Source organism: Colletotrichum phormii (assembly GCF_030913505.1).
Source record: "Colletotrichum phormii strain CBS 102054 chromosome Unknown BDP81scaffold_9, whole genome shotgun sequence".
Taxonomy (NCBI): domain Eukaryota; kingdom Fungi; phylum Ascomycota; class Sordariomycetes; order Glomerellales; family Glomerellaceae; genus Colletotrichum; species Colletotrichum phormii.
Window position 1 is genome coordinate 239,167 of NW_026851451.1, and position 25,144 is coordinate 264,310.

The following is a 25,144-nucleotide window of genomic DNA, read 5'->3' on the forward strand; positions in this document are numbered from 1 at the left end:
GCATCGGAGTGTACGAATGTTCAACAAGGCAGTTTGTCTGAAGTTTGCTCTGTCCTGGGACATCAAGCCATTCCAGGCACCTGAGTAATGAACGAACCAGGAGCGGGTAACGGTGATGTAAACCACCGGCGCCGGAGCCCGAGGGAGGCTTTGACAGAGTCCACGTAGGCTCATGTCGCCCCATCTCTCTCTGCCACTCCACGACGCGTGTACGGTGTCCATCGTATTCGCCGAAGACTAGATGCTATCAATGGGGAAAACACAGCTGCCTGAACAGCTCAGGCGTGTATAAAGCGCATCAAAGGGGTGGTGGAGGTGGAATCAATTGCAGACGAAAATCATTGTTTGAGTTCCTCAGTGTTCAGTAATAGACTTTGATTACTGTAACTTATAGTCTGCCAAACCATTATAGAAACTCTCTTCATATTGCGATCAGTCATCACAAAGACAAAGCCTCAACCACAGAATTCGAAGTGTACCTAGTAGGTGGTGTTGGAAAGCATCACGATAAAGTCGAAACAAGAATTCGATCCTACCTACTTCGTACCAACGCCGTCTTAATCAACACCCACATTCCCTAATATAGTCACTCACCAGCCACCTCGACCAAAACCGAACAAAACAAAAACGGGGTTGCTACTGGAGTACGGGTGTCGGATGAGCACACAGACAACCCTTTGGAGTAGTGGCACCCGGTAGATCGGCCGTGCATTTTCAGGTCCCTCCCTCCTCCTGTAGCCCCCGGGGCCGGAAAGTGTCAGGACGTTGTTTCATAAACCTCTTACACTCGATCCCATCTTTTTTTTCTTTCCCCCTTCTCCCCTTGAAGCGACCAGTGACATTTGTTCCTCGTCGGTTCCACCACAGGGTCATAGCCTGGCGAGGGACACCCTTCTCTTTGCGCATCAGAACTGAGGGAACAAGGCTGTTTCTGCTGTGTCGTCTTTGAGAGTTGAACAGCAACTGCAGCACGGGACACTACCGAGCACGGGGCACGAGAGGAGACAGACACCTGCTGAAGATACAAGGCGAAGAAAGGTACAGACAGCACGGCTCTGGAGTCTGATCATCTCGTGTTGCCTTGTAAACGAGAACCTTATCAAGAGTGGCAGGCTGCACCGATCAAAAACAGACACCTCATCTTACCGTACATTCACGGTTGACCGTCCAGAGACAGGATACGCAAAAAAGGCCCCTGCTCTCCCACCTTTAACCACCTCACAGACAGGGAGAACAAGATAGGAAAGGGAAACGAATCACAACAGCTGTCCCTGTCTCGTCCCTGACCGTTGGGAATTCGAATACGGTCGAATACCTCTCTCTTCCTGCCTCACTCACATCAGCTGTTGAGAACTTGACCATCTGTGTGAAGAGCCTACTCCGTACAGTAAGGTACCATAGGAGACCCCTTCCCGCAGACAAGAAACAGAAGAACACTCACTGTCTCTCCCTCTGCGGCCTGCGTGCGACCCCTGGAACTTGGAAGTTCCTTCCCTCCCAAAGGACCCAGAGGGCGCTAAAAAGATCTCACGCCCCAAGGTCCAAGGAAGCCGCAGCACCACACTCAGCCAAGCCCAACCCACACCGCAGCAGCTGTAGGCAATCTGACTGGTTCAAACGGGACCCCCCCGGGACCCCTCCAGGACACCCAGGACCCCCAGGACCTGCCACCTACCAGTAACCAGCGCCGCTGGCCAAGTCCAAGCCTCAACTTCGGCAAAAGAGGCTACGTACGACGCTTCCTCTCTTGGCCGCGCCGCCCCGGGGAAAGCTGACAACAACAACACTTCACCTCAACCTCACGCAACCAAACCATTCCACCTTCAACCTCGAAGCCAGACAGAACAGCAATTCGGAAGCACCATTTCTCACCAGACGACGAGACCAACAATCAATTCACCGGACCGCTATCCTACCACAATCCGATCTCCCTTCGCTCCCGTGTGTCGATCCCATCTCCGTGAGCTGGAATTCGGACCATCTCCACAATAGCTCAGAAAGTCCACGTACGCCAACCTAAAAAGAAAAACGGTAGCACCGCAAACCACATCACACTACCGCCAAAATGACGCTCAAGGAGGAGTTCGCGACCAGAAACTTCAGTACGTTACCCTCCTATTGCTCTTGCGCGCCGAGCGCCGTCTCCTGCGCTGTGGAAATTGATGCTAACCCGTTACCACAGGCATTTACGGCCAATGGTAAGAGCTCCCCTGCTCAGCCCATCATCCCTCGTTCCCTCGCGCGATGATCCCCCTTCGATTGCCTGTCCGCGGGAACACGACCCGAGATGATTACTCTCCGTGGCAGACTGTGATCCCAGAAACCATCTCTATGCGAGCCTGTTTCGGTGCGATGATACACTTTTGGGAGGCATAATGGCTGACTCGAGAATCAATGCAGGCTGGGTGTCTTGTCGATGATCTTGTGCTTAGCACTGGGCATCGCCAACATCTTCACCTTCCATCCCCTTCTCATCATCTTCTGCGCGCTCGCCCTGTAAGACTCCCTGCGCTCCCTCCGCTCTCTGTCGGAGCTCCGTTTTAACACAATGCTTTAGGGCCTCCGCGCTGGTGATCCTCTTCATTGAGGTCCCCTTGTTGCTCCGAATCTGCCCTACCTCGGCCACTTTCGATGGCTTCATCCGCAAGATCTCGACCAACTACATGCGCGCCGGAGCCTACGCCGGCATGGCTGTCATTCAGTTCCTCAGCACCATCATTGTCACCAGTAGTCTGATCGCCGCTGGTGTATTCCTGTCGCTGGCGGCCATCTGCTACCTTCTCGCCGCCGTCAAGGGCCAGGCCTTTGTCGGCAGCAAGACCCTTGGTGGTCAGGGCGTTGCCCAGATGATTGTCTAGGAGAAGAATCAGCAATCGGAGTGTCGGGGTGACGAGGCGCCCAAGCCAGCAGCGCCGAACGAAGAAGCGCCGGCGTCTGTAACGACAGCTGAACAAGTATAGGCAACATCAATGATATCCAGTGCCTGGAAGCACGAAAAAATGGGGGACGAAAGGGATGTGGAGTGTATACAATCAATTGCGAGTATCGAGGCTCCGTGATAGCCCACTTGGCGCGTGAAGCGCAATGGGTCATGAGAGGTTGCAGAGGGCAACGCGGAGACTGGTGTGTTTTGATACGCAACGACCGGCATATTCGGAAAGGAACTTGGCGTCCCGGGACAAGCTTAGGCTTTGTGTGTACGACTTCGGATTGCGCTTTTGGTTCTTAGAAGCTCCAGAGGTTATGATACCTTTCTTCATTGCACTGGATTTTCTGTTTCGGAGCTTTCTTGAGGCTTTTGATGATTCGTTTTCGTGCGTATTGAGCAGAGTCGTAATAGCTCTCGGCCGAGTCACCCGCCTCCGTGCATGCGAGCCATTCCAGACCGGACTTCGTAAGCCGGAGTACAGCGGAAGAGGATCGGCAGCAAGCTTGCCAGCTCACAAGAAGAGTTGCTGTGCAAGCTTCCTAGCATTGTCTGAGTCGCCATAGCTCGAACTACAGCTAGCTTGCGCAGTAAACGGTGAGGATAAAAAAAAAAAAAAAAAAAAAGAGGGCACTAACGGTGCCGGTGGCGGGGGAAGCCAGCCGGTAATAGCTCGCAGGCCTCGAAACTAAAGGTAAGCAGCAAGAGCTATTCTCATGCAAAGGACATCACGCACATTGTGAAGCGTGACCATGACCGCTGGTTGAGGTTGTATCCAATTAGATGAGCTAGATGGTTCATGATGATGAGCGGGGGGAGGGGACAGCCGAATCTGCCCCTCATGTTCTAGTATAGTCGCGAACTGGTGTGAGTGAATGCTCGAGTATCTTTTTCCCCCTCCCTTTCTGAATCCTGTGAAACCCCGGATATTGACGTATGCCTCGTCATCTTTACTGCGCGGGGAGTTTTAACATGATGGACGGTTGGCTAGGTAGGTGGATACCCCAGCGTACTACGGATACCGAGCACAGGCTCCTCTGGACTTTTTTTCGGAGACGAAGCGCGTTTGGTTAATGGGAGAAACCAGTATCTGTACGATATCAAGAGATGAAAGAGCCGGCGTAGCTGGGAATAGACTTTTAGCAAAAGATTGCCGCGTTTGCCAAAAAGACGAGGGTTCTGGCTCGTTCCCCTACGCATTACTGGCAATGACTTGCGAACAAGTTCAATTGGACCTCGTCGTGGACGGTCAAGAAGCCAAAAGGCTAAGAACGGCAACGCACCCCATGGCGTCATTAGCCACAGCGCCGTGGACAGACGGAGCTGCTAGAAAAGCTGCGGTCCAGCCCTGGACGGCATGAACGACGGCACAGTGAAGATGCAAGAAAGAAAGCTGAACGGAGCTTCTGGTCCTGATCGACGGCGACGATGTGTTTCCCCGTTTCCCTCCCCCACAAGGGTCCTGCAAGATGAATGAAGGGTGTTCTAAAAAGCAGTCGCGAAAGCTGGCACAAGGAGGAGCATTTTCGGCCGGCCCTTCTCAACTTCTTCGAAGAAACCTCGGGAATCATCTTTGCTTGGAGCTTGTTTTGAGACGATCGGTTTCTCGGTCCCGGCTCTCGCCCAGGGTGTTCCAGCAACTGTCATCATCCGAAGAAGGCCAACCTAGCTACTGGAACATTTTCCAGGGACACTCGTGGATCGATCGTCAAAGAATGGGGCTCTTCCCGTCTCCAGTTGACGGTTAGTAGTGACTGTGCCACTGTGCATTGCTAGATAACGGAGCCGTCTGCGCTGGTTCCAATTCTCTGTGACTGAACGGCCTCCACTCGGATGTCGTCAGTTGAAAGCCATCCGTAATTCTGACGGAAAAGGGAGCGTTCTAGCCGTCTGAAAAATAGCTGGGCTGAGCGCGAACGGTGGGAGGGAGCCAAGACCGTGACAGCGGCCGTCAGAGACCGTCAGAGACAGCTCCCGACACAAGCCAGCTTTCAATGTTGGAACAACCGTAGGAGAGGCATTTGTTGATGGCCCGAGGACCAAGGTAATTGAGAAATGCCGCTCCGAGAAAATCCCTCGAGCATGCCCGCATGCGCTCCGGCGCCCGTCCAGATGCTTCCGAGTTGCCAGAGATGGAAGCCCGAGAGGCGGTGCCGTTTAGATCCAGGTGATGGTCCAGGACAAGCGCCCGCAGTCGCAGTCCGAGAAGCCGGAAAATTCAATTAAATGGATCATATCTCTGGTTGTTGCGGTGAAGGATGAGTACGTATTCCAGGTAATGACCGTGTAGTGCAATACAGGGTAAACTAGTATAGGAACCGCAGGCTGAACAGAGAGACTGAGAGAGGGTTGTGAGGGATCACGATGTTCCAATGGCAGGGTTGTCCAAAACGGCTCCCTCTCTTGTGCATGCGTTTGTGTGGGAATTGTTGTATCGAGATCCAAACGGACGAGACACCGTCGTCTGGCCAGCTGCAGGCCGGTGCCCTTTCCATGCAGAGCTTGCAGCATCTCGTGGCCTGGATGGTGGGGCTGATCTTGGGAGAACAATGACACTGGACTTTCGGGGGCGGGAAGAGGTCAAAGGCGCCCAGAACGAGTCGAGCCGCACTGTAGACTTGTTGTGTTGGTAGCTGAAGACGCAATGATCCGGTAAGGTCCAGGTATCTCGATGGTCCTCTCTTCCCGGTTCACGCATCCGGTTCCTGGCAAAGGTACTTGACGAAATCGAGAAGGTACCTGCTCTCGGGACCGCCCATGCCCCGGGCCTGGCCCGCCTGAGGCTGGACGTCTGGGGGGTCGGTGGCCATGGTCAGCGGGTGACTTTTCGAACTTTTCTCAGTGGACAGTTTCGATTGGGGCGTAGGCGGGCTCGACCATGGACCAGACGACGCCCTGTGGAGCTGCCGTCCACTGTGAGTGAAGGCCCTCGGTGGGTATCTGGGACCGGCTGCCCTGCCCGCCGCTGGATGAGGCCGGGGTCAACTTTGTCAAGAGGAAGCTGGCCATGTCTTGGTTGTCTTTTGACGTTTGAATAGCCAGGGGATGTTGATGTTGAGGTTGATGTCGATGTAGGTGGTTCCAGGTGGTACAGATGATGACTCTGTAATTAGAACGTGGTGAAGAAGAACAAGAGGGTCGGATGTGCGTGGACGTTGTGCCAAGTCATGTCTGTTGGAAGACTGGAACGAAGGAACCCCCCGTGTCCTAGCTGGACATTCCCGAATCCCAGGGCGCAGGTGACTCGGGACGGGATGGGTTTCGCGTTGCTGATTCTAGATTTCGACGCTGACGCGAGCACACAAATGGGAAGCAGAGCACGTTTGATCTGGTCGAGGCGCTGACAGGTGACGGCCGAGGGAATCCACATTCACAGTGCCCTTCTTTTTGTGTTTTCCCCTTTCCCCGTCTTTTGGTGCTATTTGTAGTGAGTGCTTCGGAATCCCTGAAGGCGGGTGTGCGTACGACCGGCGAATTTGCGAGTTGTTGAATCAGGTCTCTGGATCTTCTTGGTTGGTGCTGTGCTGGCATCGTCACACTCATTTGAGCCTCTGGCGCCTCTCTCTCAGAGTGGCAGCGGCAGTAGGAACAGTTCAACAGGTACAGCGTAGACGTGGCTGTGGATATGAAAGGTACTTGGTTCGATCGATCGATTGGGGTGGGATGATGGAGAGTTTCCTGGTCAACTTTCTTCCCGTTGGCCCTGGGATATGTACCTAGGAATGAAGCAGAGCTGCTGTCTGAAAGTAACGACAAACAAAGCGAGTCAACAGAAAAGAACAACTCACCTCTTGCTCAGATCAGCTAGCTGCTTCCTGGACCTGGCCGCGATGTTGCTTTGTCTGGTCCATAATAGCTTGCTGTTCGTATCATTGAGAGGAAGGTCGTCCCCTGAGGTTGAAAAGGAGAGAGGTAAAGGTATTTCGTACCTTGCTGGAAAGGAAGGTGAAATAAGGTACCAGTAGGTAGGTATTCCTACAATCGTCAAAGTACACGACCTCGTGGGAAGGTAGGAAAAAGACTTTTACTTGTATTGATGCAACTTGAGTCTTGAGGTAGGTACGCCTTCCTCTCCTCGAGCACCATTGCACCAGCACCTCAGTCTCCAGCGCATGCCGTATGATGCATTAGTGGGCAAATGGCGGGGTACTGTGGATTCCCCAAACACAGATCATTCTGCACCGTGTCAACCAGGACGAGAGACTTACTGTATGACAACAAGCCCTCAAACCTGCAGCTTTCAACGCAAAGAGTGCGCATCGCCGGCACAGCGTCAACTCGACGGCAAGGTACGAGTATACTCGAGGTACTCGTGTACATCGTTCTTCTGCTTTTTTCTCCCGCTGCACCGGCATCGAGCATCCCTGCTTTTGTGCCATGGAATACGTCGCTCGTGACTGGCTAAGAGACGGCAATAGCACCGTCACCGAACCAGCTGGTTTCGTCAAGCCAGAATATAAAAGCTCGAGGGTCAAGGTGACTTTTTGCTGCTTGCTTTGCCCCCCCCCTGGATTGCTCGTCATATCATCTGTTCAATGCGTTTACACAGCCTACAAATCAACTCTCTCACCATCTTCCACTTACTCTTTACCTCTCGTGTGTTACAATAACACCAATTCCACAACAGCATCACGAAACAGCTCCCTGAGGTTTCACTCCCACAACCTCAAATTCCACCTTATTTATCTCTTATCTCTCACCTTTAGCTGTAAGTGGGCTCCCCATTCCAGACCGCAGTCGTCATTGTTGGTTTCCCACCCGATTTCCCTTCCCTCTCCCGCACCATACGGCAACAACCCTTCCCCGGTTTGCTGAGCTTGATTTACTGCTACCGCTACTGCTCCTGCTCCGCCCATTGCACATCCCTCACCCTCCTCCAAGCGGTCGTCCAATGCTTTGCTGCACATTGTCAGCACACCACCACCACCACAGCCATAACCATCGCCCTGCTTGATGCAGGTGTTGGGGAAGGACAGGGCAGGCCCACCTTGTGCTTTTCAGCCGGGGCGGGCTCAGCTATTACCATCTTTCGGTGTGCGCGACTCTCCTGCAATGGAGAGCTCTAGAGGCTTTTACCTGCCTGTGGTTCAAGCCTCCCTCGTGTACCTGACCTTACTCGTGATATGACACCGTCTTATCATCGGGAAATCACTTACGGAGTACCTTACCTTATGAACAAAGATTGAGCGTCAAAACTCAAACCTGCTGTTCCCAGCAAGTCTGCATTCTTCCGGCCGTCCATCCGGTGCTTGTCTTGTCTCCCCCGCCCCTGCCTGGCTTGTCTTGCTTGTCAAATTCACCTTATCCCACTTTCTCCAGTCTTCCGCGTTATCTCGCCCTCAGCTGCCACCCACACTAGAACACAAGGCGGCTACGGATACACACCAACGGCGCGAGCAAGGGGGAAGGTAGCACGTTCTGCTCTTTGCTTTGACACACCGCCTCGAAACCATGTGCTAATTGCGTACTTCTGCGCTCTCCAGGTTCCCCATTACAATCTTGCGTCCTCCTAGTCGCGTGTAGATCAAAACCTCGCTCAACCCCGACTACAACGCACACAGCAGCAACCCCCCTCGATTATCCTCAACTCGACTGCGGGCCATTCTGTTTCTCCTTTTTTTATTTTAACCATATTCGAACATACCACACAGTTAAAATGTCTACCGCATCAGTACAACAACCGGCAATCCCTCCCCGACCTTCTAGAAGTCAGGAGAAGGAGGAGAACACCAATACTTCGTCTCTCCCCAAGATACCTCCTCGTCCCATCAAGCGTTTCGACCGCTCCGTCTCCCCGAATCCCGATCGCTATGCGCCCTCTCCATTGAACGAGAGCCCCTTCTCCAAGAGTCCCAAGGCTACTCGTTCCTCGCCGAGCAATGGCTTCCTCTCTTCGCACGATCCTATCCATCACCGCCCCGGCAGCGTGTCTATGCCTTCGGTTGGTGAAGAGGGCAACGAATACGATGCCATCAACGATGGATTTGTCAAGCCGCCTCCCAGGGCACCGTCATCTCCTGAGCACACCCGCTTCGCTGCGGAAGATCTCAAGCTTCACGCTCCCAAGCCCACTGTTCCGGCCCAGAGTGCCAAACAGAGAGTCATGGCAGTGACCCGTACCGATTCGGATAAGGCTGCCTCCTATGGCATTGGAAAGCCCAGCAGTGACGACACTAGACCTAGCAGCCTCAGGAAGAAGGCAAGCTCCAGCGCCCTGTCTCAAAAATCAGAAAGTGCCTTCGGCGACGATGAACATGGCATCCCCGAGATTGGCCAACGTGTTCCCATGAACCCCAATCTCGGCGATGTCCAGGCTCCGTCTCCTGCGCCAGGCTCTGGCGCTGCCCCTGAGAGCCTCAGGTCGGGAACTCCGCGAAACCACTCCCGCAAGCATAGTTCGCGCGGTTTCAATGAAATCCCTCCTGGCAGCTACGGTCTTCACGGCCACAGCTCAGCTATGCCCACCGACAAGTTTGAGAAGGCTTGGTACGACAAGCACCCGGATACCCTCAAGAAGGACTGCAAGCCTTCTCTCCATGACCGTCAAAACGACTACGCCATGAGCAGCACGGATCTGAACAAGATTGTCAAAGAGACTCACAGCCGTGGTTCTGGCATGGGTAAGTCGTTCAAACAAAATCACGAGCATAGAGACACGTGCTAAATCTGATCAGGAACCTCCGCCTCATATGTTGGCACCCCCAGCGAGGAAGTTGGATACCAGGCTTCTGCAGAGTACACCTCTCGCATCTCCTCCCCTGAACTCCAGCGTATCAAATCTCCTCAAAGTCCCATGAGGGATTCTCATCCTCATGTCTCTGTGTCTTCCCCGGACAATGCCACCGGAAGCGACGACGGCACTGTCCACGTCGACGAATCTCACAACCGCCGCAGGAGTTTTGTGTCGCATGACCCCGGACATGAGAACAAGTACAATGCACCAATTCTGGCCGAAGACGAGCGTGGAGGTGACGTACATCCGTATGATCTCCAGCCCGCTGTTGAGCCCCCACCAGAACGCTCCGGCAGTGCCTTTGAGATGGAGAAGGCGAACCGTCCCACAAGTCGACCCACCAGTATCTACAACAACCACTCACAAACCGATCTGGTACACACCCCACTTGAGGACGTTGAAGAGTACGAGCCACTCTTCGACGAGGAGCGCCCGGAGGCCAAGAAGTCCGAGGCCGAGGCATCCAGCTCCAAGCCTCGTCACAAGTTCCCAAGCAAGGACGTCTGGGAAGACGCCCCCGACAGCGTCAACTACACCGCCGAAGTCTCGACCCCGGAACCCACAGAATCAGAACGCCCCTCCTCCAGACGCCGTTCCGAACTTCCCACAGAGAACCCCGCCTTGGAGTTTGCCCGCAGACAAGAAGAACTCGCAGAGCAGGAAGGTCGTGGGGTGGATGCGAAGCAGATGAAGCCAGTGCCTGCCGCACTCCAGAAGACCAAGGAAGAGGCCCGCCCAGCCATGTCGAACCGGTTTCCCAGTCGCGACGTCTGGGAGGATACACCAGAAAGCGCCATGCACGAGGCTATAGTGGACACACCGGAGCCGAGGGACGAGTCTCCAGTGGAAAAGCCGTTTGTGCCAGCACGCCCGCAGAAGAAGGGTTCAGAGTCGAGTGCCACTGCGGAGCCACCCTCCATTCCTGAACGGCCAAGAAAACAGAACTCGACAAGTGAGGATAAGACCAAGCCGGCTGTCTCGGAGAAGTCAAAACCTCAGATTCCTGCTCGTCCTACCAAGACCCTTCCTTCCGGCGTTGACTCCAAGGAGCAGGACTCTGTCCCTAAACAGAAGCCGGCTATTCCCGGCAAACCTGCCGGAGGCAAGATCGCAGCGCTCCAGGCCGGGTTCCTGTCTGACCTTAACAAGCGCCTCCAGCTGGGACCTACAGCCCCGAAGAAGGAGGAATCCCCCGCGGCGGATGTTGCCGAGGAGAAGGAGAAGGCTCCGCTCTCTGATGCTAGGAAAGGTCGTGCTCGTGGCCCCCAGCGTAGGGCTCCGGCGGCCAAGAGCCCAGCTCCGGCGGCTGCTGAGACCAAGTCCGGACCCACGCTCTCATTCTCCCCTCTCAGAATCTGCTGGAGCATTGGCGACAGTGGTGTCCTGGAGGTCGACCAAGGTTCCAAAGAGGAGCCCACCAAGGAGGCAATTCCCGAGGTCGCCAGCACACCCGAAGAGACGAAGGAGATCAAGCCTGACGTCTCGGCCGAGGAAGAAGCGTCCGAGGTGCCCGCCACTGCGGAACCTGCTGCAAAGAGTGTAGAAGTAGCTGAGGCCGAAACTTCCAAGCCTGTGGAAGCTGAAGATGAAGCTGAAGCACCGAAAGAGGTTGTCAAGACCCTGGCCGCCAACGCGGCTGGCGAGCCTGTGGTCGAGGCGACTCTTGAGAAGAGTGCCGACATTGAACCTGTCGATGTGAAGCAAACCGGAGGCGAAGCGGCATGAACTGTCGCAGGCTGGCCGGTGCGAGAGTGAGTGTTTGGTGTGTCATGATGCAGAAGCAAAAGCACTAGATCGGCATTCTGTTCGCAGAAAGGTTTTCTTCTTCGGTTGATGGTTTTCGGGTCATCCAACTATATTTCTACGTTCCCTAACTTTGCCGTACGGCTCTACAGCGTTTTGTTGAATAGGTAGCAATTTGATACTGCGTTTGTTGTCTCTTTCCGATGGAAGGACAGCCTCGCCTTACGCGTCGGCTTGTGGATGTTCACATACATAGCCTGGTGCGTGATGTTATCGAGTGTTTCCAAAGGTAATGATGCAAGACTAAGCACAGCCTCTGATTCAAGACAACATGGTCGACATACGGGATGAGGCACTGCCTTGCGCAGCTCAGAGACCCAAATGTTATAAAGACGCCGTGTTTGTCAAGGGTGAGTTGTTTTAAAAGTGTGATGTGAAAAATGAAGTTTGCGCGCTAGTGATTGTAGTCTGTGGAAGGAAGTGTTTTTTGCAAGATGTTGCCAGAGTGCCGAGTCTGGGCATCTGAACTCAGGTAATGCGTATATTTAGCATAGCGTTAGAAGAGCTAGTCAATTAGGTGTCACTTTGTATTGTGTCCTCAAATGCTGGGGTTTCGTTCCTGTCCACCATTGTGCCTGGTGAAAGCGTTGCCCCTGATGAGTGTCGAAACGATTATCTCAACATTTATGCGGTTTGTTGTGGATGATTTATACCAACATGTACTTTTATGTATATATCAAATATCAAAGGCTCTGAAGCTCGGACCAAGCAACAAGCTCACATTTGCGTTGCTTTGTCACCATCACCTTGTTGTTCTCCACGGATTCGAGAATCGTCAACTTCGCCATGGAACCTCCCTACCTTGACCGGGATCAACGTTTGGAGCTGGCCCGTGAAGATCAACGACGGGAGGAAAGCCGGACCTTGTTCGACAACCTCATGGTATTAGTAGCACCCCCTTTGAATCGGCCAGCGATTCGGCGCGCTTGGTCAAGTCTGAACCGTTACAACATGTTACTCTACATGTTCAAACCGCAGAATCAAGCGCTCGCCTTTGGGTCGTGCCGTGTACGTGTCATCCTGCTCGATACCCTCATCATCAACCACATGCGTCGTGAAATTCGTCCAGATTGCTGCGGCTATGAGCTTCATTTCTGAGAGAGCGGGTTCAAAAGTCAGTAAAGCGATTCCCTCTGGAAGTTCATTTTAAAGGGGGGGGGTTGTAAGTTGTACCATTCATTGCAAAATTAGACCCAACGCACATCCTCCCACCGCTCCCAAAAGCCCAAAAGTAGCGCAGCATCTCTCTTCTTTGCGCCTCGCCGGTGTGTGAGGCGAGCCAGCGGGTGTGGTCCCAGACCTCTGGGTCGGGGAACACGGCTGCGTTGCGGTGGAGTGTGTACCCCAGCGCCGCGACGCGGACGCCGCCTGGGACCGGGAAGTCGCCGAGGCGGCAGGGCGACGGGAGGTGTGGAGTCCGGCGGGGTTCCGGGCCGGGGATGGGTGCGTGGAGGCGGAGGGTTTCCATTATGACTGCATGGAGGAGGGGGAGGGCGTCGATTTGTTTTGGGTCTGGGAGGGAGGGGGGTAGAGGCAGAGTTGTGGAATTTGCTGCTGTTGCTGCTGCTGCTGGCATTTTGAGGTCTGGTGATAATGAAAGTAGTTCTTGGCGGAGATTCTGTTGGAGGGAGGGGGATTTGGAGAGGTGCCAGGCGAGGTAGGTGAGTGCTATCCCCGCCGTCTCTTGGCCTGCTAGGACTTGGTCTAGGATTTCCGAGGCCACGGACGCGTCTTTTTGGAGGATCGTGGTTGGGTAGAGGATGGAGTTTTGCCCGTTTGCGAGGCGTTCCTTTTCGATGCCGGATTCCATTGCGCAGAGGACGACTGGTTCGTCCGCCACGTCTCTTTTCCCTTGTCCCTCTTCTTTTGCAGTAGCAGTGGCAGTGTTGGCACTCCCTCCCTTCTGATGAGTACGGACATACTCCCTCGCCCCCTCGCACAGCCGCCAGTTCCACGCCCATATCTCGGCGTTGGCGTCGTCCACCCACGAGGGGTACAGCTTCCACCATCCCATACCCAAGCGGGAAGCGAGCGCGTTCAGCCGCGGGGTTTCCTGTGGCCAGAAGCCGTGGCTTGCGCGCGCGAGGTAGAGTTGGAGCCAGTGGTCCCTGTAGGGTTTTTGGCGGAGGAAGTCTGTGCTGTTGCGGAGGCCGAAGGTGTAGGCTGTGATGAAGTCCATTGTGGAGGCGAGGAAGGTGGAGAAGACGTCGATGCCGGCTCCGGGGTCGGCTCCGGGGTTGGTGTTGGTGCCCTTGGTGTTGGTGCTCTTGGTTTGTCTGGATGATGATGAGGCGGATAGTAAGGGCAGTAGTCGGCCGAAGAGGATGGCACGGGCTTGGGCTTTTGCGGGCTCCGAGGCGTGGATGAAGGATTTGGCATAGGCGTTTGAGACCATGCGTTTGCGGAGGGAGTGAGGTTTTGAAGAGAGTGTTGAGAACATGTTGGGGACACTTTGAGTTGTTAGAGAGAAAATCTGCCCTGGAGATATCTCATGATAATCGATAGTAGACTCACCCGTAGTTGTCAAAGATGGAGTACCACTGGTCCTTCTCGAAGCCGCCCTGGTACACCGTCTTGAGGGCGTCGTAGCCGTCGACACTGAGCTCGTTGGGGCCGATGCGCACGACGGGACCGAGCTTGAGGTGCGCTTCGTGGAGGGTGTGGTTCTGGCGGTTGTATTTCCGCGTGTATAGGATCCAGAGGGGGGAGATGTGACATGACCAGTGTGGGGCTGGGATCTTGGATAGAGGGGAGAGGAAGAGAGGGTGGAGGATGAGGGTGTAGAGGAGCCACGCTGCGATGCTTGCTATTGTGACGGGTATCAAGTTGAAGCCCATGTTTGCTGAGGGAAGCTCGCTAGTGAGAGCTAAATCAGATGATGACTCGATTTCTTGGTTGAGTTGGTGACCCAGGTGTGGATATTTCGTGTAAGTCAGGAAGCTGGACTCAATCGTTTATTGAGACAGGGTGTTGAACTCAGTCAACCTCAGATTTTAAAACAACAGCGACGTTCAACCAGATATTTGGCCCCTGGACCTCGAGTGACAAGTACGCCCTATGCCCGACTCATAGCCTCTATAGACGAAGTCTAAGTGGTGGTTATCGTAGGCCTTATCACTCCCCTCGCCGGCGTTATCTTGGAGTTGCTCTGAGTTGTCATTGACCTGCACTAACAGCGGGGTTATCTGTACATCTGCACATTTGTCACTGAGTGTCTCGGAAACACGGACCAGGCGGCGCAGCCAAGGGGTGTAGGCAGATGGGCGATCTGCTCTAAGCACACGCCTCCAGCTTGCTTTACGCATATGTATATATATATATACATATATAGCATCCTTACGGATACTCGGTAGCCGCCTCGTATGCATCTAACGGGGTGCTCTGTGTCATAGACAAACCCGCCAATCCTGCTTGGGCCTGACTCCAGGCTGCCACTGCACGGTGCCTGGTTATTGTGACTCTTTTGTATCCATTTGTGGACTGGCACGACTGGCTCACAGCTTCAACGTCAACTAATCTCTTGCAACTCTTTCAATAGGTTTTGGTTATTGCCATCCCCGAATTTGGAACGTGAAAGACTTTTGGTATATCTACACAAGGAGACATGGTCTGGCACTAGGTTTTTTTTTACAAGTTGCTTCACAGAATTACCCACACTAGCTAAAAGACTTTGTCAACTCCCTTCTTACCTTTCACATCAATCACATACCACACATCTCACTCGTCAGTACGGATATCTCACACCAAACCACCCTCCCCCACAACCCAGTTCCTCACGTCATATCTCAATTGACATTCCCCTTACACTTCCATGCCACTCAGATACCAACCATCAAACCAAATAAACAGGGTCTTCAGAAAAGACTCTTAAAACCCAGAACAAAATGTTTGACCAACTCCTAGACGACATCGTGTTGGAGATCGTCTGCCATCTCAGTACCGCCCGCGACGTAGCCCGCCTGGCATCGTCGTGTAAGCACCTGCACTCCATTCTCAGCGAGGACGGCTGGCGCACCTTCGTCAGGACCTGCTTTCCCCTCCACTCCCTGCCATTAGGCAAGACTGCCCCCAAATGGGACGAGCTGGCAAACAACCTTACCCGCCAAGCCCGCGCATGGGACATGAAGGCCTTCCAGACCACCGCCTACACGGACGACCGCCGCCGTGATGGCAATTACTTCGCGGGCTTCACCAACACCGGCCGTCCCTTTCACCCCGTCATCGACGCTCGCCTGGTCTTTGACAAGAGCTGGGAGCTCGCGGCGTGGGGAGCCGGTGAGGATATCGTCGGCAGATTCAGGCCTCACAACAGTCGCGGCGAGTCGGACGCCTGGTTCCGTATGGAGGGCAAGACCAACGGCTACGAAGCGGGCGTGGGCGATGTCACCGCCATTCATTTGACTGAGCCCAACGGGAAGCTGGGCATCCTCGTCGGCAGGGCCAATGGAGACTTACAGCTTGTCTCGGCGGCTCCTGGTAGCGCTGGCAAGGCCCTTTCGACTTTCAAGATTCCTACGCCTACTGGAGGTCTCGAAGCTACTACGTGGACGTCTATCGGATCCATTGATACCCTGCCGAATCAGACGTCAGTGATCGCGGGCAACCGCGCCACCGTCAGTCTCTTCTCCTTGGACGCAGACGAAACCGGGGCCACCCTCCCGCTCGACTCGCAGACTTTCGACGTTCCAGGCCAGGGGGGCAGGAAGCAGTTCATCCACTCGGCCAAGGCCCTCAACAACGACACCATCATCTGCGCGCTCTCCAACGACGCAGACCCGATCCGCTACCTCACCGTAACCCCCTCAGGCTTCACCCCCAACCTCGCCTCCAAGAACCACTCCCTCCTCGCATCCCGCGGCATTGACACGGACAAGAAACAGACCGTCCGCGCCATCCAACCCGTCAACCCAGGCCCAGCAGGCCACACAAACCTCCTCCTCAGCGCCTGGGACGACGGCACCATCCGCCTCCTCGACATCCGCACCCCGTCCGCCCACGACGTTCTCTACCGCGACATGTACCAGCCCTTTGAGACGCACTCGTCCCTGCTAACCTACGGCTCGGACCACTTCGTCGCGGGCAGCAACGAGCTCGAGGCTCTCAAAGTATTCGACTTCCGCTGGGCAAAATCATACCACCACTCCGCCGCCCTGCCGTGCTGGTCCGGCACGCCGTTCCCGGATCCTTTGAGGGGCACTAGCAGCCGCTCCCTGAGCATGCGCGGCGTCGGGTGCGATCACCCGCGCGGACGGGCCTGCGTCTGGCACGAGTACGCACGGCGGGATTACTACCGCCCCAACTACCGCTTCCACGTGATGCCCTTCCGCGACGCGACGCGCTCGTCGACGAGCCGTGTGTTTTCCCTGGCGAAAGCCTCCGATGTCTCGGACTCGTTCTACGTCGGTCTCGCGGGTGCCGTGGCCGAGTTCTCCACCACCGTCCCGGGGGAGGCGGAGCAGGACGAGGTCGCGGCCTGCGTGACCTCGGCGGCGGCGAAGAGGGGCTGGAGGGCGCGGGCGTCGCATTTCAGTTTCGCCGAGACGGACGACGGGTTGTTGACGCCGGGGATGTCGATGAGTACGTTTATGCCGAGGCTTGCGCAGCGGTTCGGGGACGAGGTTGGCGCGCCGCAGTTTCGGGAGTGGTGGAGTAAGACTCCGCCCAAGACGGCGGCGTGGCATCGATGGGACCCGAGTTTTTGGCGGCCGACGCATTTCACGTTTTGAGGGACTTGAAAACAGAGGAAAGGAAGACTTTTAGGGAGTTTCGATTGTTGAGAGAAAAGGGGTTAGCAAAAGAACACATGGAAGGGGGAAAAGTTGAGGCAAAAGAATCAGCCATAGTTGAAAAGAGAAATATCCGCATAGTTTTGATATGACCGGGCCATAGATAGGACTCGGACAGAGTTTAGAATACAGTCAGTTCACACAGATATACAATGACCACCAAGCACCGTTCGCTTCATGATATTGGCTGCAGTACCTTCACCGTCGTTTAGAACAGTTAGCCCGCAACAGCAGTAACTACTCTGCATCGCCCCATGGCCCATCCCGCGTTCCCTCTGTCCCACTCTTCCCCCGACCATCGCAGGAGGGAAATAGATCATTGAACACAAGAAAAGGAAAAAAAGGCTCATAGGAATAGAGAAGTCAGTCGGCCATAGATATATAGATAGACAAAGGGGGATGGAAAATGCAAAAGCTCAGCGAAAATCACCAGACGACTCATACTCCCTATTCCTCAGGTGTAACGATGCTAGTTATTTTTCACGAGACTCAAACTCGTGACCCATGGGAGCGGGGCAATTCAAACGAGGACATTCCCCGCCACGACATGGGCCTTGGTGATAATTCGACGTCTTTGAGTCAATGGTATACCTCCTTCCTCTGGCATAGTTGTGGCCTGATGGAGCCTCAGGAAACGGTACAAGCTTGAATTCAGTTGATATTCATACAAGTATACAAGTCTGACGTTGCAACAATCACTCCTAGTCCTGACCGTAACAATCTCGCCATTACATACAATAGTAGTACATATCACCATCGGCTATTCCGTTCGCTGCCCTGCCCCGCGTTACCCCTTCTTTCCCGATCGAGCATCGCATCAAACTCGGCCTGGGCCTTATCCTTCTCCGCATTCCTCTCTTTGTCAGCGGCGTCATAGGCATAGTAATCGGCACCCTTGGCTTCGCCCTGTTGGCTTTGGTCGGCATTTCCAGAAGATCGCGGGGGCTGTCTCGAGGCTTGTCTCAAACGGTCCCATGCTGAGCCGGTGCTAGGGGGAGATGATGCTTGGGACCTCGCGGCGGGTGAAAGAGGCGATGCGTCGTCGTAGTCCAGGTCGTCTGAAGGTCTGCTGCTGCTGCTGCTTCGCTGGGGAGACGAGCTCTGCTGACCCGAGCCCCATCCTGACCGGCCTTCGGAAGATGGCGGATCTCTTGAGTAGCTTGTCGGAGAAGAGTAGTTGGGCTCCGATGGTAAACTGTAGTCTCCTGTAGAGCTCGAAGCAGAAAGTGTCTCGTAGTCCCTGTTCTGGGCTGACCCGTCGTCCCCAGCGCTACCGCCTTCGCCCCTCTTTTCGAGGACTGCATCAATGTGGGCCAGTATCTTTCGATACTCTTCAATCTTCTTCCGATATTGCGGTCTTACTTCCCGAGTCTTTTCAAGAAACATCTCCAAGTTCTGAGGTTGAACTCTCTGGGCCACTTGCTCATCCGTGCCTATCGAGGCCAGCGACTCTTCGAGTCGCCTGATGGCTTCCGCAGTTTGCTGACGCTGGCGCTTCAAGAGAGGTGATGGCATCTGGTCGGCGGTCATCTGGACCAGCCTGTCCGGCTTCATGTCCTTGCGGAACTGGTTCAGGCGTTCATCGCGAGCGGCGGATGCCATGGCCACTGACGTGGCATATGAGGCGACGAAAGGGCCAATGCCGAGACTGGTGAGGAACATGTATGCTCCAAACCTCAGGTTGTGCCACATCCGGTTCGCGCGACGACCTTGGAGAATGGGCCTAGAGGCACTTGGAAAGGCATCGGGAGTGAATTTGATAAATTTGGGTTGCCAAAAGGGGAAGCGGTAGGTGCCGCGGGTTTTCCAGGTCAAGAACCCGCCTAACGCGACGGAGACGGGGACAGCCCAGGCTGTGGTTGCGGCTTCTTTGTAAGCTAGTTGGCTGAGGATGTTGACCTCATCCTGGGTGGGTTGGCGGCCCAAGCCTACGGCAGCGGTGTCGAGCATCTTTTTCACATTGTTAGAGTAGTTCTCCCCATTGCGGAAGAGAAGGCGCTGAAGGAGTGTGAGCTGCGGTTGTGGGATCTGATAGTCGGGAGGCCCGACGACGTCTGGGCCGAAGCCATTGTCGTCGCTTGAGGTGGGGAACGTCATCTCAACGGCTTCACTGCCAGGTCTCAATTGACCTGACAGGTATGAGGGAGGTAAAGCTATGAGAGGCCAAAGAGAGAGGATTGTCTGAGTCGGCGTCAGGCCAATTGCTGTGGTTCGTGGCGGTATGGTCTGTTCAATCTCCTAGAGACTGCTCACATGTTGATGTTCTTCAGAGTCCTGACGTAGTCGGACAGAGCTCTCAGGTGGGCAGTTGGAGCTCTAGTGGATCCCCACCTGCATCGGCAGAGTGGAGACAACACCCCGAACTTCCCGGGCTATCGGCAGAGAGTTTCTCCATGTCGACTTCGGGACGCCGGGGCACGCGCTGCACCACCGTTTCCGTGTCGCCGATGGATCGCGAAGTTCAGCAACTGAGCATTCCTCTTCTCATCTGATCATCTCTATTGATGAAGCGGAGAGGGACATCAAAACAGTCAATGCTTACAGTATTTAGCGAGAGACATAGACCTTCAGGATAAAACGGATAGACGGTGGTCAAGCCGTCTCTGCAATTGATTCACCATGGTCGGGTAAAGAGATGCATGCATGCTAAGATAGGTAGTTCGTACTCTAAGGTACCTAAAAGTGTCACGTATCTGGCTCTTAAGTCAATCTCACATGTATGTAAAATGGGTATGAATGAGTTCCTCAGGAAAGTAAGTACCTGAGGTCAGTCAGGGTACTACTGGAGACATTTACGACTGTAAAAGTTCAGGTACGAATACACGGACAGGGACATTGCCCGCCACTCCACACAATGTGCGAATGCAAGACATCCCGCAGTGATCGCAATTGCGCTTGCTCAGGTGACAAGTCGATGTGGGCAGAAATGGACTTGTTCGTTGCAGGGGCGATCACCCTGCGCGTCCACCATTTCCCAAAGTGCCCCACATATTACCAGGAACGTGCAGCGACGCGTATTAAACAAACGTGGAGCTAGAGCGCGTCCCGAGCGCGTCGAGGGACGACCACTCTAACACTTCCTCGAGGGGCCCCAACTGCCTCTTCACACCCTTGCACTGACATGATTGGAACTAGCGAAGAAGTTCACCATCTCTTGTTTTTGGCATTCGAGAAGCCAAACCCGCCGATATGCCTCTCAAGAAGTCAAACTCGGAACATGTTGGTCTCCCGTCAAAGGTCAATCGAAAAACATACCCCTCCATACCATCATGTCTGCTGACTTTGTTATAGAACCGCTCGTGGCAACGTTCGAAGAGCAATCCAGTGAATGCCCAGACGTCTCGACCGTTGGCGCCCGTCTCCGATAAAACGAAGAGCAAACTGAATCAATTCCAATTCCAGACTGCAGTCAAGACAGAGATTGCTCAGCAGGAAAATGGCACCGCAACGGAAGATGGGGTTCGCCAATCCCGAGACGATATCGCCATCACCCCATCGACGAAGCTGAGCTGGCACGACCTGATGGCATCGAACGCTCCCAAGGAAGAAAAGACACAAACATCACCTACTGAACGAATCTTGTGGAACAATGAGAGGGATAAGAACGATCTGAACTACGCTGCCGCTCTCTCGCCAATGATGCATAGGAAAGGCCGTAAACGGGCGAGGAGCTCGTCGCCCATATCGTCCCCCGCACAAAACGAAAAGCCTACCACACCGGCCGTCAATGTGAAGAAGCTGAGTGAGGCACTGAAATCACCGCATGCAGACCCAACCTTGGAACTCTGGGACCGATTCTCCCTTACCAGCAATGGAAACGTTACGCCACTCGGTCTTACGAACCCCACGCTCGCCAACCTCATGTTCTCTTCGTCACCACGGAACGTCAAGACGGCAACTGTACAGGCAGGCGACAGCAGTCTGCGAAGAGCAATCAGCTGCGGTCTCAACTGGCCCAAGAGAAGAAGAGTTGAACGCTCGGATGCGCCGTCATTTACCAGCACATTAACGCGGGAGACGACCGACAGTTCAAAGAATTCACTCGTTACAGCTCTATTGGACACTGTTACTGGAAGCATGCAAGAAGATAGCCCACCGGAGGATTTCGATCCGTTCATCGACCAGGACATGGAGTCCCCATCTCTTAAGAAGAGGAAGACCAACCCATCGAGGCCGCCATCGCTCTCACCTTCGAGAAAAACAACCCGAGCTCCGAACCTACAACCTGCAGGAAATACTTGTGATATCGGTGTGGCCCAGGATTTAGGGCTGGACCAGCAGACGAAAGCGACATCGGCGGAGTCTGACTACGGCGACGTTGACTTCGACGACTTTGACGACTTTGATGACGACACCTTCCTCGAGCTTGAAGCGAGCATCAGTCTATCAAACTCCAAACAAGAAGCGAGGCCAAGCACTCCTACTCCCGCACCTGTTACTGTGCACCCCAGCAAGCAAAGCAGCACTGGTTTAGACGATGAGTTCGGTGACTTGGATGATGACATTTTCGAGGCTGCCGAGGATATCCTGGAAAGCGCAGTAGCGACGGCATCCCAATTACCGGCGTCTGCAAAACCGCATCTTGACGCAACAAGCGTACCTGTCCCTAGACAAGACGACTTGGAGGATGCATTTGGGGACGATTTTGGAGGCGACTTCGACTTCGATGCAGCAGAGCTCGCTGCGACTCAATCTGTCCAGCAGCCACAAGCCTCGCCGACGACAGCTGTACGTTCCGATCAACGACTACCACGGTAGCAAACGCTAAGATGAAGGTAGATAAACCAGAAGCCCAAAGCTATCCAGCGATATCTGGTGACCAATGTCCTAGAAAATGAATACATTGACGAGCGCGGGCTTTCTCGATTAGAGAAGGTAGGTGGACCAAATCGATCCAACCGCAATCGCTAACCTCTCTCCAGATTCTCATCGTACAAGCGGAAGGTAGCAAGGCTATGAAAACGATCCACCTTCGAGGTGACTGGTTCGAGACGCCGGCACACGCAAAGGCATACGTGCATGTTATCGGAACATTCTCAGCCAGTGGCCAATGCATCATTGACGATTCGCACAATATCTTGGTCCTACACCCAGATCAGTTGGTATCAGCCACTGTCGTCGCTGATTCATTCAGCTGTATGCGCCGAGCAGTGTTACAGGACCGTGTCAAAGCGACCAGCGAAGCTACTGCTCCCTTGGTGTACGGGACGATGTTGCACGAAATCTTCCAAGAAGCTCTCATGGCGAACCAATGGGATCTTCGGTACCTCAGTGGTGTCATTGACAGAGTCATGGAGAAGCACATTGAGGACTTGTACAAAATCAAAGTCAGCACCAGCATTGCCAGGGAACATCTCCAGTCGAAAATGACGGAGTTGAGCTGCTGGGCCGCGGCTTTTGTAGCCTCTCAGCCGAATGTATGTCATGCCGTTCCCTCTCTTCTGATGGTCACTAATATTGGTAAAAGCTCGATGCTGTTGTTCTCGACCGCAATGGCAAGAAAGCCAATATGTGCGTCAGCAAACTGCTCGATGTTGAGGAACATGTTTGGTCACCCATGTACGGACTGAAGGGCAACATCGATGCTACCGTTCAAGTCACCTTGAAGGATGGCAAGGATACCAAAACGCTGACCGTCCCATTCGAAGTCAAAACGGGCAAACATGCCAACAGCAATCACATGGCGCAGACTGCGCTCTATAACCTGTTGCTTTCCGATCGATACGACTTGAACATTGTGTATGGCATTCTCTACTACATGGAAACGTCACAAACAATGCGCATTCCTACCATTCGACACGAGCTACGCCACATGATCATGCAGCGAAATCAGCTAGCATGTCACATTCGAGAGCGGAGCGTTCAGCTGCCTCCTATGAAGAGGAGCAAGAACATGTGTGGAAAGTGCTACGCGAAGACGTCTTGCTTCATTTACCACAAGCTCGCCGACGACGGAGATGGGGAGACGAGCGGCATGGATAAGCAATTCGACGAAGTTGTCAAGCACCTTACGCCAAAGCACCAAAAGTTCTTCCTCAAATGGGAGAATCTGTTGACGAAAGAGGAGAAAGAGACCCAAAAGCTGAAGAGAGAGCTCTGGACGATGGTCAGCAAGGACCGGGAGAAAGTGGGAAGATGCCATTCCGACGTCATCATTCAAGAGGGCTCAACGTCTGAGGACTTGGGCACTTCCAAGATCAACCGATTTAACTACACCTTCGTCAAGCGAGTTTCGGCTCCAGGCCATTCTTTCCTAGAGTCACAGTTGAATGTCGGTGAGCCTATAGTTGTTTCGGATGAACAGGGCCACTTTGCTCTCGCCTTGGGCTACGTTACTTCTGTTCGAAAACAGAGAATCAGCGTGGCCGTCGACCGGCGCCTACACAATGCCCGCATCAAGCAGCCTGGGTTCGATGAGAATGACAACCAGGTTTTTGCTAGCATTATGGAGGTCGTGCCCGAGGGATGCACCGCAGATCAATCTCAGGGAAAGATCAAGGAAGCGCCTATCCGCTATCGCCTTGATAAGGACGAGTTCAGCAATGGCATGGCCACAGTCCGGAACAACCTTGTACAGACAATGGCGGAAGGCGTCTTCGGGTCCCGAGAGATCCGCCGCGCTGTGGTAGATTTAGTACCGCCGAGGTTCAAGGCAGCACCTACGCAATACGTCGTAGCCGATCGAGAATCTCTGAACGTTGACCAGCACCGAGCGATCGAGAAGGTGATGAGTGCCCAAGACTATGCACTAGTTCTTGGCATGCCTGGCACAGGAAAAACGACAACTATTGCACACATCATTCGAGCTTTGGTCTCTCAGGGGAAGAGCGTCCTTCTTACTTCTTACACGCACACTGCAGTCGACAACATTCTCTTGAAGCTGAAGAGCGACCAGACACCGGTCCTCAGACTCGGCGCTCCCGCCAAGGTTCACCCGGAGGTCCAGCAATTTGCCATCCTGGCTGGTCAGCCTATGAACTCCTTTGAGCAGATCAAGGAGGCATGGCACGACACACCCATCGTTGCCACAACTTGTCTCGGCGTTGGCCACGCTCTCTTCAACGAACGCACTTTCGACTACTGCATTGTCGATGAGGCTTCACAGATCACGCTGCCCATTTGTCTGGGACCGATCAGGATGGCGAAGACTTTTGTACTTGTTGGTGACCACAATCAGCTTCCTCCTCTAGTCCAAAACGAAGAGGCTCGAGAAGGCGGGCTCGACGTGAGCTTGTTCAAGCTTCTCTCCGATACGCACCCAGACTCGGTGGTCAACTTGGAGCATCAATACCGTATGTGCGAGGACATTATGACCCTCAGCAATACTTTGATCTACAAAGGAAGATTGCGGTGCGGCACTGAGGAGCTACGTTCCAAGAAACTCGACGTGCCGAACATGGCTGCGCTGAAGAGCCTTCATCACGACTCGGCATCGATGCTCAGACCAGGGACTCCGAAGTCTGTGTGCACCTCCATCAACCAACGCTGCTGCTGGCTGCGAGATTTGCTGGACAGCGAAGCTCGAGTAAGGTTTGTCAACACTGATACCATTCAGCCTCTAACGAGAGAAGAGGCGAAGGGCAATCGGATTGTCAACCCAGCCGAAGCACGCATCGTACTTCAACTTGTCGAGGGTCTCCTTACAGTAGGTGTACCAGACGCGGAGATCGGAGTGATGACGCACTACCGCTCCCAACTATCTTTGCTTAAGCATGGCCTTCGTGGGCATGTGGGCGTGGAGATGCACACGGCCGACCGATTCCAAGGGCGAGACAAGGATGTCGTTATTCTCTCCTTGGTTCGAAGTAATGAGAGCTGCAGCATCGGCGAACTGTTGAAGGATTGGCGACGTATCAACGTTGCATTCACTCGCGCCAAAACCAAACTGCTCGTAGT

The 25,144-nt window shown here is 54.1% G+C and overlaps 7 protein-coding genes across 7 annotated transcripts; 4 read left to right on the plus strand and 3 right to left on the minus strand.

Annotated features, from left to right (window-relative positions):
• Window positions 1–2,416: 2,416 nt before the first annotated feature.
• BDP81DRAFT_319110 (golgi apparatus membrane protein TVP18) lies at window positions 2,417–2,858 on the plus strand (the record flags this gene model as incomplete). Its single annotated transcript, XM_060584415.1, has 2 exons — window positions 2,417–2,496; window positions 2,558–2,858. 2 exons carry the CDS (start codon window positions 2,417–2,419, stop codon window positions 2,856–2,858), a joined length of 381 nt encoding a protein of 126 aa, XP_060445619.1.
• A 5,724-nt stretch (window positions 2,859–8,582) lies between these two features.
• On the plus strand, window positions 8,583–11,384 carry BDP81DRAFT_319076 (altered inheritance of mitochondria protein 21; the record flags this gene model as incomplete). Its single annotated transcript, XM_060584411.1, has 2 exons — window positions 8,583–9,546; window positions 9,601–11,384. The coding sequence occupies 2 exons, from the start codon at window positions 8,583–8,585 to the stop codon at window positions 11,382–11,384; spliced, it is 2,748 nt and encodes a 915-aa protein (XP_060445620.1).
• A 1,032-nt stretch (window positions 11,385–12,416) lies between these two features.
• BDP81DRAFT_318101 (cytochrome P450 family protein) lies at window positions 12,417–14,299 on the minus strand (the record flags this gene model as incomplete). The annotated part of the gene is made up of 4 exons (XM_060584326.1): window positions 12,417–12,556; window positions 12,636–13,325; window positions 13,377–13,912; window positions 13,977–14,299. 4 exons carry the CDS (start codon window positions 14,297–14,299, stop codon window positions 12,417–12,419), a joined length of 1,689 nt encoding a protein of 562 aa, XP_060445621.1.
• Window positions 14,300–14,976: 677 nt separating this feature from the next.
• BDP81DRAFT_426476 (uncharacterized protein) lies at window positions 14,977–17,544 on the plus strand. The gene is made up of 2 exons (XM_060590296.1): window positions 14,977–15,185; window positions 15,285–17,544. The coding sequence occupies exon 2, from the start codon at window positions 15,347–15,349 to the stop codon at window positions 17,186–17,188; it is 1,842 nt and encodes a 613-aa protein (XP_060445622.1). The 5' UTR covers window positions 14,977–15,185; window positions 15,285–15,346; the 3' UTR covers window positions 17,189–17,544.
• Window positions 17,288–17,692, minus strand: BDP81DRAFT_217479 (uncharacterized protein). The gene has a single exon (XM_060582737.1). It carries the CDS (start codon window positions 17,596–17,598, stop codon window positions 17,386–17,388), a length of 213 nt encoding a protein of 70 aa, XP_060445623.1. The 5' UTR covers window positions 17,599–17,692; the 3' UTR covers window positions 17,288–17,385.
• A 147-nt stretch (window positions 17,693–17,839) lies between these two features.
• Window positions 17,840–19,561, minus strand: BDP81DRAFT_426477 (uncharacterized protein). Its single transcript, XM_060590297.1, has one exon. It carries the CDS (start codon window positions 19,343–19,345, stop codon window positions 17,999–18,001), a length of 1,347 nt encoding a protein of 448 aa, XP_060445624.1. The 5' UTR covers window positions 19,346–19,561; the 3' UTR covers window positions 17,840–17,998.
• An 876-nt stretch (window positions 19,562–20,437) lies between these two features.
• Window positions 20,438–22,006, plus strand: BDP81DRAFT_318451 (uncharacterized protein; the record flags this gene model as incomplete). Its single annotated transcript, XM_060584359.1, has 2 exons — window positions 20,438–20,485; window positions 20,540–22,006. The coding sequence occupies 2 exons, from the start codon at window positions 20,438–20,440 to the stop codon at window positions 22,004–22,006; spliced, it is 1,515 nt and encodes a 504-aa protein (XP_060445625.1).
• Between the last annotated feature and the right edge of the window lie 3,138 nt (window positions 22,007–25,144).

What these genes read in the sequence shown, in the direction of transcription:
- BDP81DRAFT_426476 (XM_060590296.1), top strand. Translation starts at nt 15,347, where the DNA reads ATGTTTGACCAACTCCTAGACGACATCGTGTTGGAGATCGTCTGCCAT.
- BDP81DRAFT_217479 (XM_060582737.1), bottom strand. Translation starts at nt 17,598, where the DNA reads ATGAGCCTTTTTTTCCTTTTCTTGTGTTCAATGATCTATTTCCCTCCT.
- BDP81DRAFT_426477 (XM_060590297.1), bottom strand. Translation starts at nt 19,345, where the DNA reads ATGACGTTCCCCACCTCAAGCGACGACAATGGCTTCGGCCCAGACGTC.